This window comes from Nicotiana attenuata, chromosome 1 (assembly GCF_001879085.1).
Source record: "Nicotiana attenuata strain UT chromosome 1, NIATTr2, whole genome shotgun sequence".
Classification (NCBI taxonomy): Eukaryota; Viridiplantae; Streptophyta; class Magnoliopsida; order Solanales; family Solanaceae; genus Nicotiana; species Nicotiana attenuata.
In genome coordinates this window covers 43,876,549-43,889,517 of record NC_031989.1, presented here as the reverse complement: position 1 = coordinate 43,889,517, position 12,969 = coordinate 43,876,549, and the positions used below count along the sequence as shown (strand labels likewise).

The following is a 12,969-nucleotide window of genomic DNA, read 5'->3' as shown; positions in this document are numbered from 1 at the left end:
TATTTTAAAAAATTAAATATTATGGACAACAAAAATAATTAAAAAATAATTAAAGTGGATGAGAAAAAATATTACTTTCGAGAAGGGGTGTGAGTATAATTAATTTTATTGGGAGTAACTGTTGTGTCCAATTAAATCATCACTGACCGTTCATACCTAAAAGTAGTCATAAATCATTCATCGAAACCTAAAAGTCAATTTTGCCCCTAGATGATGCACTATACTTGGGTAAAAAGAAAGATTACTTCGATTTTCTCAATAAATTAAAATCTTTTAAGTATTCTTATTAAAGAGGAAGCCAAAGGGTTGACAGTTTTCGGAAATGTTATGAACCAGGAACAAACGGATTTAAATTTCTTTTAGGAACAAAAGAATTGTAGATTTTTTTATAAGGATATATAATTAGTATGCTCTTATAGGAGTAGGTTTTTAGAAAACACAATTATTATTATTCACTCTGTTTACTTTTATTTGTCTACAATGTTAAAAATATATTTTTACTTTTACTTGTTCATTTTAGTATATAATGAGAAAGATAATATTTTTTCTTATTTTACCCTTAACATTAGTTATATATTTCCAAAATTATTTCCCAAAACTCTTTGAAATGCTAATATTATTAGTGGTTATATAGTAAAATGCATACTCTAATTATTATTTATTAAGGACTGTGAAATTTAAAATGGACAAGTAAAAATGAATAGAGAGAATACTAATCATTCTCCATATAAATAATTTATTTATTTCCTTTTCTAGTACTATAGGATATATATAAAAAAATAATATTAAATAATTTTCTTATAACTCCTCTATTTAACCGTTGTCTCACGCTCTTGGTCTTCTCCACACCTCCACTGCCACCTTCTCTCCACCATCCCCCTCTCTCTCGCGCTCTCTCTCTCTCTCTGAACCAGTAACACACCGTAACTACTCACCACCTGCAAAAACAAAAGAAACAACTCAATCTTTGAAGATCAGAAATGTATTCTGAATGCTCTCTGCTCTTCATTCCCTCCACAGCTGTCCTCAACTATGAGCTTCTTCTCTTCTTTTTTCTCTTTCTTGCTGTCTTCGCCTTCTGGCTTAGGCCTGGTGGACTTGCTTGGGCTTTTTCTAAGACCCGTGTATCCATTCCTGGACCTTCGGGTTTACCTGTTCTTGGGCTTGTCTTAACTTTCACTGGCTCTCTAACTCACAGACTCCTAGCCAAGCTCGCTGATAATCTGAAGGCAGAATCTTTAATGGCTTTTTCAGTTGGGTTTACTCGTTTTATAATGTCTAGTAAGCCAGAGACTGCTAAGGAAATACTGAACAGCTCAGCTTTTGCTGACAGGCCAGTGAAAGAGTCTGCTTACGAGCTTCTGTTTCACAGGGCGATGGGTTTTGCGCCTTATGGAGAGTACTGGAGGAACCTCAGGAGAATTTCAGCCACCCATTTGTTCAGTCCTAAAAGAATAGCCTGCTTCGGGGAGTTTAGGAGAGATATAGGTACGAAGATGGTGACTGATATTGCCAGTTTGATGGAGATAAATGGACATGTTGAAGTGAAGAGGGTTTTGCATTTTGGATCACTGAACAATGTGATGAGGACTGTTTTTGGAAAATGTTATGATTTTAATGGACAAGATGGGTTGGAGTTGGAGTATTTGGTGAGTGAAGGATATGAGTTGCTGGGCATATTTAACTGGAGTGACCATTTTCCTTTGTTGGGGTGGCTAGACTTGCAAGGGGTAAGAAAAAGGTGCAAAGAGCTTGTTGCGCGTGTGAATATTTTTGTAGGAAAGATAGTAGAGGAACACAGGTTTAAGAGGGCTGAGAATGCTGGAAAAGTTGCTGATGAAGGTTTGAGTGACTTTGTTGATGTCTTGCTTGATCTGGAGAAGGAAAATAAACTCGGTGATTCGGACATGATTGCTGTTCTTTGGGTAATTTTTCTTATATATGTGACCTAATTCTACATATGATGATTTCATTGTTTTATATAATTTTGTTTTGTATATATTCTATAGTTGTATGGTTTTCTCTACTTCTAGTATACATTCTTACATGATTGTTAATGCTCATGTGGGATAAGACGTTAAAAGTGAGTACAAGAACGTGTCAAACAAGTAGTTGATGTTCGGTTTTTAGGTGCTTCTCTCTTTCGGATGTTTTGGGCGTGTAAAGTTTTTCTGTATTGCAGTATCTCGCGTTGCTATCTTCCGTTGTTTAATAGCTGAGTCTCCTGCATATATGCTCAAATTTAACTGTTAAATTGTCTCCTTGTATTTTTGAGATGAAGAATCTGAATAATTTTAACTTTAGCTTTGCATGATAGGGACAGTGCTGATATTCTTCTCCTGTTTTTCTTTATTTCAAACTGTTTTTACTATATTTTTGTAAGTCGTAACGATTGGTTTCATAATGCTTTTAGTATGTTTATTGTTTGTGGAATTAAATCGTATTACTTCATCAGGAAATGATCTTTAGGGGGACCGATACTGTGGCTATCCTGCTTGAGTGGATTCTTGCTAGGATGGTACTACATCCTGATATTCAAGCCAAAGCTCAACGTGAAATTGACGCTGTTGTTGGAAAAGATAGAGGTGTATGTGATTCTGACTTGCCTAATCTGCCTTATCTTCAAGCTATAGTGAAAGAGACTCTCAGAATGCATCCCCCGGGTCCCTTGCTTTCATGGGCAAGGCTTGCCATTCATGACACCCACGTTGGTCAGCACTTCATCCCGGCTGGAACTACGGCCATGGTCAACATGTGGGCTATTACTCATGACGACAAGATTTGGTCACAAGCCGGAGAATTTATGCCACAAAGGTTCTTGGAAGAAGAAATAGCTATTATGGGTTCTGATCTTAGGCTTGCACCATTTGGCTCTGGCCGTAGGGTATGCCCTGGAAAGGCAATGGGACTTGCTACTGTTCAGCTTTGGTTGGCTCAGTTACTTCAAGAATTCAAATGGGTTGCTTCTGATAATGGTGTGGATTTGTCCGAGTGTCTGAAGTTGTCTATGGAAATGACTCATCCTTTGGTTTGCAAGGCTGCTTCTAGGGGTCGTTAAAAGTAATTTTGGTGGATTTGTATGTTTTTGGAATTTTATAATTAGCCTGCTAGTATTCCTTGATCTCAGCCTAGTTTTTGGATCTTTAGACGGGGTGATCAGACTTGTTTATAAGATTATGCTATAATAGCATTTAGTATTTTTAAGTTGTCTTTAGGGAAGATAGGCTAACTAGTGGTAAGGTTCACTTACAAGGATTTTAGTCCTCTATGTTAGGAATTTGTTGTTGGCTTTGGTGTGGTCTATTAGACTTTCAACATGCATTGTACACAGCTTCCATTCTACATATCCAAAGCAATATAAGTTCTATGTTTCATTATATTTCGATAGATGTCTATTTGCTCTTTATGCCAAAAATAAGCTTAACAATATATGTTGAAGACAAGTGTTGTCCTTGTGCAACTTGACCTAATATTACATGTGAACATAATGTGTGAATAATTTAATTGCTTTATATATCCTTTTTACTGTAAGCTTTTCCATTTTTGGGTAAACAGTAGCATGCAAATATAATATAAATGGCCTTTCTTTTTTCCTATTCCATGTTAGGCTATCTGTCCCCCTTAATTAGTAGTCAACACTTGTAAAAATTGGGGATCTTCTCCTGATCCATGCCTTGTCTTGATCTACGTTTAGGACATGGGGCGAAAACTACTTCATGGCGTTTCGTATTATGACCGTTAATAATGAAGAGCAAAGCTAATTAATTATTAGACAACCGTTTTAAGTAACTGATGAATACTTATGGTATTGCCAACTTCAATGGTGCATAATTGTCACGGATAATTAAGGTTCTGATAATCGTCTCTTTCCGGAATTAGGAAAACCTTTCAATTTCTCAGTATCATGTGGATTAGTGGCCTGTACTAGCAGTAATTGGTATAGTAGACAACATAATATTAGGGTGTGGATGCTGGAGTAGAAAAAGAAGCTTAAGAGAATCCAAGAAACAAACCACAAGACCAAGGACTCTTTTAATTTAGTTGACGATTAGTAATACATGAATTGTTTTATGTGTAAATATAATTATATGTAAGATCGTTTTGTACTCCAAAGTTGAGAATATTATATTAGCACTATTAATTAGTACGCAGGCACAATTTTACTTTAAAATGAAACCTTTTATGATATTTAATGACATTCTTAATTCAGTATGTAAAACAAGAGACATCGCTACTTGAAGGGTAATTTTGTCATTTATGTGATCTTAACAAAGTTTATTTAGTGTTTTATGCAGAGAACCGATCGTTGTTATCCGAAATGCAATTTTTTTTTTTTTTTTTAAAATGATAGAAAGCAAACGAATCTAAAAGTTTGTGGTTTATATCCGCGTAAAATTTGCAGCTACTATAAAATACGTCAATTTTCAAAAGGAAGTTAAAAGGATAAAAGTAGCATTAAAATCTAATTATTTATCGTTCTGGAGCATTAGCCCAGACAAAGACTAAAGAGTGTACAAAGAATAATTTGGAAAACCTGGGATGTATTTAAAATTAATTAAGAGTATTATACCCTAATCCATGTTGATGAAACAAGATCCTCATACGAGTGCATAAGTTATTAATAAACAAAATTATAGCTTTATACTCTCCTAATTGGTTATAAACTTATAATTGTGCTAAATTATCTTGTCCTCCTTGTCCCTTTTATCAGCTTTATTCTTGCCTTTGCTTTATTTTGTGCTCTATTAATTCTTGGCTAGAAAGCATAGCCTTTTGAATGGAAAAGAAAACTACTAAGATTCTCTTGCTCTATTGCTAAAGGGAATGTTATTTTTATTATGGGTATTTGGTTTTATCAGATAATAACAAACAACAAAATGTGGTAGAAGCAAACAAATGATTGAGGAATAAGAACCCAAATACACAAACAATGATATGGTTCACCTCTTTTGTAGGTATCTAAATCTTACCAGCTATAATCGTAGAATAATTTCCTTTATTTATAATTATACCCATAATAAAGCTTTTCTCCTTTTGCCCACCTGTAAAAGAAAGATGCATTCAGGATTTGGATATTCACTGTTTTTTCCCCATCCAAATAAGTGCAACCTGCTTTAGCCTCTTCTCTTTTGCTCCTCTCACCTCCTCCATGAACTAACGCACTCTAGATGTTGCAAAATTAGCCAATTTTTAAGAAATTCGCCTAATTTGTCCAAGTTCAAAATATTATGACCTGTTTTTAAACTTGATCCAATCGATTGAACTTGAAATAATTCACTAAACTATTTGGGTTCAAATATTATAACCAAAGGAATCAAAATGCAAGCCTTACTCAAACATATAAAATAAAATTTAGGATTGTTAGCTAATTAATAATTTAAAAGAAAGGAACATTAGATCAAAAGCAAAATAAAGAAGGAGACGTGTTGTATCATGTTATGATCCACCCGTTATTTGATCTATTGTGACCCAAGTAAATATTGGGCGAGTTGAGTCATGATCCGTTTATTAATTCGACCAAGTTTGATCCAACATTCACTTGCCAAGTCTACCTTTTTTTTTTTGTGTGTGATTTAATTATTTGGTATTCGAAATTTAATGAACCAACTAATCTTATCTCAAGTTGAGTCTATTAGGCTAGAAATACTCCATATATATATAGGGATTATTTCATTCTCATAATTCAAATCGAGATATCTAGAGTGGTACTTGTGTTTCACATGGAGGACATGAAAAACCAAACCGCATATCCGTACAGATTTTACCCAAAACCTCTTTATCCAAGGACGTGTATGGTTAGGATTATATATAAAAATTATAATCTTTTAGAAAGAAATAAACATAATATAAGGAAAGAAGGCATCTCTTATTATTCCATATATTTTGATATGATGATGTAGGAACTACTGCAAAGCGAAGGGAATATATATATATATATATATATATATATATATATATATATATATATATATATATATATATATATATATCATAAGTGGACAAGGGAAGAAAAAATATTCCTTTGACCACCAATGGTTTTTTTCTTCATATTTTTTTTGTCTCTCCCAACTTCTCTTCCAAGATTTCTCCTTTGAATTTCGAATATTAGCTACGCACATATGGATTCTCTTTGGGATTGTTCTGATTAATCATTTACTTTATTAGATTTGTTAAGGTTCCCTTTGCATTTAATATATCTCTGCAGTATTTAAGTTACAACAGGACTAATTAATAACTTATTTCCTAATTCACAGGAATAAGTTCAAATTAAATTAACATCTCTTTTTTAATCCAGTTTAGATAAAAGCTTACTACAAATATGTATGCAGTAGTAACATAACATGTACTATTTTGACTATTTGTTGACTGTTTGACAAATAGTAGGTGCTTAATCCAGACTACAATCCCAAGCTTAATTAAGAGTTTAAGAATGTAGGTAATAAACATAATAAAATTGGTAACTTTAAAAATAAAGCAAGCAACGTTTTATAATAGAGTTAAAAAAGAATTTACACCATCGGTGAATATAACTTTATTGATTTGTTTGTTTCATTTTTTTGTACGGGCAGGGGGGTGTACAAGTGTTCGTACAAAAAATCTGGTACTCTTTTGTTTTCGAGGCAATAGAATATATATATCATGAATATGGTGTAAATCAAAAGGAAAAGTTATTTCCCTTTCGAATGTAATCTGGAGAATAAATTCTTCATTGTGAAGTTACCATGAATGATAAAAACAAAACTACAGGAAGTGCTAGTGAATATACCATGAAAAAATATCGACTCCAATCAAGATCATGAGCCATTAAGATGGTGCAAGTAAAAGTGTTTAATTAGCTGTATATTTATTCTGCTGATGATCATATCAAGCACATTTCTTATCATATATTTGATGAAGCTGACAGTCACTTAGTCGTGGGATGCCCTCAAAAGACGGAATTCGAATTTGAAATTCTGAATTTGCTATCGAATTCATAGCTCGTTTTAGTTACTGTATTTGTAATTAAAAAATTTATACATATTTAATGAATTTTCTAATACGAATATAGGGTTTAAGCAAAAACTCCTGGAGTCGTCCGAATCGGTACCTAAAATTGTAGCTCCCCCCAGGACTACAATATGATGATGCGTAGTCTCATCTTGGACAATAAGACCCCTTGATAATTTGGTGCATGTACTATCAATTTATTTAAACGCTTAATCCCTTATCTCAACAAGTATGATACTATTCATTATTGAATTATCCCCACCTCATATAAACTAAGGCTCATTTTTAAGGAAAAAGAGACACTTATTAAGTTCTCGTTGATTATGGATTGTATCTATAATTTCTCAGATACGACAGTGTTTTTATTAGTTTAAAAATGGTACTGTGCGGGTGATTATTACATACACTATACTAGTGTGCTTAGTGTTTGTACGACATGTTAAAGAAACGATAAACAAGGGGTATCCTTGCTACTTATCTTTGATACAGTGTATGTTTCTGCTAGCGAAAGAACAATTTATAATACAAATTTTATGCCAATTGGAGGACAATTTGATTTAATATTATATATTTGGCTATCACTATGTGCTGTTCTAAACCAATTCTGACAACTAAAAGGTCCAGTTGAAATATTGTAGGACAACTTTATAGTTTCTTAATTAATTAGCATATGATTAAACATGACTTTGTGCTCCTGGCTGCTAGTGTGAATTGGGATCCACACAATGAAAAAAACTCCCCTGAAACTGCCTAATTAGGCCCCTTTCGACTTGCTTTTTTGCCTTTAACAAATGACAGAATCATGGCAAATAATGGTGTTTTTAAGGGCATAAACTAAACATGTCATGCTTCATCTTAACGTTTATTATACACGGAAAAATTGCTGTGTGGAAGAAGGAAACATGATCTTGTACCCATGAAAATGACACAAAAGTTGCCTTTTCTTATCCATTATTTAGAGGGTAACTTAATATATGTGTTATTCATTTTAATAATAATAAATTAGAAGTTTATCTTTCTTAAGATCATCATTTCCTGATGAGCTCCAACCAAGAATTGGCTCAGTAGAGAAAGATAAGAGGACAAAAATATGGGTCAGATAAGTTCTAAAAATAATTAAAGGGGAAGAGAAGAATCATGCAGGCCATGCTTGGGAAATTTGGATATAATGTATAAGGTTATATACAAAAGGTGAAATTACATGCCATTCTCATGCTTTATCTGTTAATTTGTCAGCACATTTGCTGTGAATGGTTAAAACAAACTCCACAGCTTTCTATGCATGATTTCGGGGCTTATTCATGCCATGCATACAATGTGCTATTCTTGTGCATGGAAACCAAAACCAATGTAAGGATTTTTACTAACTTTGCGAGATTTTGCCAACTCTGTACTTATCAGAAAGAAAAAATAGTTTGAACCTCCACTCCCACGCACCAAGCCAGCCGTTTCGAAGAGTAGGTTTGCTACTTCTTGTTTCTTTTGGCTTAGGAACTGTGATTTAAAATCTGAAGAGTTTTACAAGCTAAAGTTGTGGTTCAGGGCAGTAAAGAAAAGAAAATACAGTGTCAACGGTTAAATAGACAATGTGTATTCCACAAAGGACGCTATATGTTTAACCAAAAATGTATCTTTAGGTCAAAGCCTATTTTTAGAAGAACTCGCGTTACTGATAATCAAGAAATTCCGTACTTTCTTAATTATATGAAAGGAAAAGAACAACAGTAAGTAAGGAAATAACTGATTGCAAAGTCAATATAGAGAAAAGCAGAAAAGTAAAGTGAATATATTCCAATATTGTCTCAGGTGTCTTTACAAGTGAAATTCTCTTCCCTTATATAGGAATTTACAAATATAACGTTTCCTCCCTTTTATGGCTGATTCATTACGAGCATTAATGACATTAATTAACCGTTATGATTGGCAATCGTAACTGTTTATGGAGATTCTATAACGGTTCCAATTCTTCTTCGTCATTAATTAGAGGATCGTGAATCTTCCCCTTCTTACTGTCTTGATTCATTCAGCCCGTGTCTACTGAATGATTTAGACTCGAGCAACTGCATCCCTTCATCTCGTGAGTGATTTGCTCGTACCTCTTGTAACTCGTTCATCTTTTAATGCAATATTCCAGTTGTCATCTTCTTAGTGATTCATGTAACATGCCTTGTCAGCCACATATAATTTCACGTGTCATATTTATTTTCTACTAATACAGATAGTCTCCCCACTTGCTGAATATTCTGCAATTGAATATTTGGAAAGTGGTATGTATTTATGGCGGGAATTTTTGCCGCCGTTCCCATGTATCATTGTGTCTTCTTCATAACCAACACATCGTATGTCACTTTCATTTAATGCATGTGCCACGTGGCCTTTGTCGATTGGGTCTGCGACTCTTTAGTGATTTTTAGGGCTTTCTTACGGCTGCGTCAGTCACGAAGTGACTGTTTCATTATGACGTCTCCATCATGACTCGCTTTACATGACGGTTGCTTCTTCTTATAAATATCTCATGTGCCTTTAGTTTCACGAAAACCTTCAATCTACAGTATTCTTCTTCTTTAATCGTTCTTATTCTTCAGTACGCATTATTTTCTTGCATCCATGTCATCATCAAACCCCAATCCTCGCAGAACAATAATTGTAGATGAACTTCCCCCTTCAACTGCTCCTGTTAAGAGTAGAAGAGGCGGTAGGTTACGTAGCTTAGGGTCTTTATTTGTTCGTGGTTCTACTTCTCAACCCAACGTTGTTACCCCTTCTTTATCTAGAACTAGGGCTTCTTCAACCCATAGATCTTCCGCCAGAAATAGGGAATCAAGTGAACGCATTCGAGAACCAACAGTTGATGAAATTATTCTTGCAGAATTTTCTTTCTCCACTGATCGTGAATCAATTAGAAACCAAGTTACTTCTATGACTTCCCATGATCGTGCCGATTCTATCCTTCTCAGATTACTGATGGCTTGATTTCTCTTGTGCGAAGAGAATGCTACTGGAAATCTGATTTTCCAATTTTAGCTCCTGGTCCAAATAAAAGAATAACTTCGTACCTAGCTGGTTATTCTTTCGTTTACACATATCCTTTTACTTTAGGTTTCAGACCCCCTATTGACCCAGTTATCATAGAATTTTGTCGTTTTTTCAATGTTTGCTTAGGACAGATTAGTCCTATTATATGGAAAGTTGTTGCATGTTTACGACACCTATCCAATTTGGCCTCTTTACCCTTCACCTTTCAGCACTTGCTTCATCTTTATTCCCCTAAGTTGTTCCGTTCAGGGGTTTTTACTCACGCTGCCAGGAGCAAAAGGGTTTTGGTTAGCCCTGAAGATGATAAGGATCGTGGCTGGTATGCCCCTTTCGTTGCTGCTCCCACAAGTAGTTTAGTGGGTGAGGAGAACATGCCTTTTCCAGAGAAATGGAATTTTGCACGTAAGTTTTTTTTATATCTCTCTTCTTTTATGAGGGAGGATGAAACTTACGATCTCATGGCTATTTTTTTTCTCTTTTTAGCTACCATGGAAGTTTTTGAAGAAATACCAAACTTCCGTGCTTGGGTAGAGAAGTTGTTATCGGTTGCTCCTATGGAAAGAAGGTCTTGGAAATACCTTTCTCATAGGTTTGGCTGGAAAGTCAAAACTCATGGTATATGATCACGCCCAACTATGCCTTATAAAAAGGACACGTGGATGTTGCCAATATAATCTGAGTATTTAGCCCAGAGTCGAACCCACAAGGAATTAACCTATCCATTACTTTCGTTAGACTTACTAAATTCCACAGAATCAACTTCCCAAACTTTTGAATAACAACTGATGGTATTTCTACTAACTACGAATGAAGGTAAATAAGCAGCTGAAAACTAACTGTGATTAAGTTGTAAACAATTAAGAGAAGGTTCTAAGGTTATGATTTCCCCTATTGATGGAATCCCTTCCGGTTATGCTTCACATAGAATCACCAAATCATCTCTATCAATCATGAGCGCTCCTCTTACCGTAAATCTCTCCCGAGTAATTACGATAATTTACTAGACGCTCTCTCCCGAGTTACGCTAGCTGGCTTTGCTTATTACAGCTCACTTTAGATTGCACCCAAGGCGTCGTTATCCCTAATCCCGCCTTTGTACCCGCAGTTATAGATTCCTCTTATACTTTGGGAGTGGTGTTGTCCAACAATTACCTAAATATGCACTCTCTCCCGAGTTATGCACACTAAATAGACACAGCTAATTGAGGATCCTGTCAATTAACTACAACAAGCACGTAGTTGAACAAATAGAGATTAACTGGCAAACTATATTAACATAATCAAGAAGTTCATCCTTCAATAGATTCCATCAAAACCTAGACAAAGGAATTAGCTACTCATGGCAAAACTAGATAAAACTACTAAATTATTCATAATGGGTAATTGCAAGAAAATAAACAAACAACAAACAACAACAACCCAGTATAATCCCACAAGTGGGGTCTGGGGAGGGTAATATGTACGCAGACCTTACCCCTACCCCGAGGGGCAGAGAGGCTGTTTCCAGGAGACCCTCGGCTCAAGAAAGCAACAAGAGACAATATATTAGTACTATCAATAGACTCATAATAAAATAACATAAAATAACATAGAATACATAATATAACATAATTTAACAAAATAACAGCAGTATAAGAAATATAGGAAATACGAAAAGGATGGAGTATACTAATAACCAACAGATAAAGCCCAACATCAGTAGCTGATCAGAAGCATCCTACGACTAACTCCTAACTGGCTAGTCTCACTCTAATGCCTGTAGAAATATTCACAACTTCCCCTAACCTACAACCTTAATGCTCGACCTCCACAATTCCCTGTTAAGGGCCATGTCCTCAGTAATCCTAAGTCGCGTTATGTCCTGCCTGATCACCTCTCCCCAATACTTCTTAGGTCTCCCTCTACCTCTCCTCGTGCCCACCACAACCAGTCGCTCACACCTTCTCACCGGTGCATCAGTGCTCCTCCTCTGAAAATAAAACTCTAATGTTTGGTTGATCTTCTCACACTTGTTCTTCCTCCAAAAGTAATCTAAAACAAGCTTAATTCCATCTTGGGCGAATTTCTAAAGCTTATAAGGGTTTGACATAAGTTTTCCCGAATTTACACTTTGGTCCCCAATTTTTCTGACGCGTGAACAGTGCACCGCGGTCGCGGCAGGACCGCGGCTCGACCGCGGTGGGAGCTGACCATTCTGCCTGGATTTTTAATTCGCCGCGGTTGCACCGCGGTTCCACCGCGGTCGCGGTGGAATTTGCCCAGGCCATTTTCTCGCTACTTTGTGCTTGGGTACTTCTCGAGTGGGCATTTTCTTCACATTATTGCCTCCAAACCACTCCGTGGTGCAACACCCTTTAGAGCATTTTGTTGGCAATTTTGACTATAAAACAACAATAAAGCATGGTAATATTAAGGTGCAAATATCATCTATATAGCCTAATATCAACACCCCACACTTAAATCATTGCTAGTCCTCGAGCAATACGCCACATTCTAACAACGATCCTTCCCTAAGCTTTTCCCTTAACGAATCACACCTTGAACAATTTACCAACGTTGCACCTAGTAGTGAACAACCTTTGCCTCAACAATCGAGTCTCTCGTACCACGCAACATTCGCACTCACTCAAACTACTCTATACAAGAGTCAAGACTTACCTTTCTTTTGTGAATCACATGCCCTCACATCACACAAGAGAGTAGTCCCACGTATGATAATATTTAGAACAACCAGGAACTTAGATAGACAAAATTCGCTCACTCTCAAAATGAACATTCACATGCCACAAAGATGCACCATAGGCTTGCCGTAGTGTACTACTCTACTAATCGAGCCCACTCAGTTTAAGATCAATAGGACTTCACTTGGTTGTAATGTAGGCTAAGGGACGAGTAGGATATATTTGGATATAGTGACTAACCTCCTTAAGCACTTTTAATACAATT

The 12,969-nt window shown here is 35.6% G+C and overlaps 1 protein-coding gene across 1 annotated transcript; it reads left to right on the top strand.

The window, feature by feature from the left end:
- Nucleotides 835-3,379, top strand: LOC109225618 (cytochrome P450 78A5-like). Its single transcript, XM_019390355.1, has 2 exons — nt 835-1,925; nt 2,456-3,379. Exons 1-2 carry the CDS (start codon nt 981-983, stop codon nt 3,056-3,058), a joined length of 1,548 nt encoding a protein of 515 aa, XP_019245900.1. The 5' UTR covers nt 835-980; the 3' UTR covers nt 3,059-3,379.

What these genes read in the sequence shown, in the direction of transcription:
- LOC109225618 (XM_019390355.1), top strand. Translation starts at nt 981, where the DNA reads ATGTATTCTGAATGCTCTCTGCTCTTCATTCCCTCCACAGCTGTCCTC. An exon ending in ACATGATTGCTGTTCTTTGG is followed by an intron (nt 1,926 to 2,455) that starts GTAATTTTTCTT and finishes TTACTTCATCAG; the next exon opens with GAAATGATCTTTAGGGGGAC.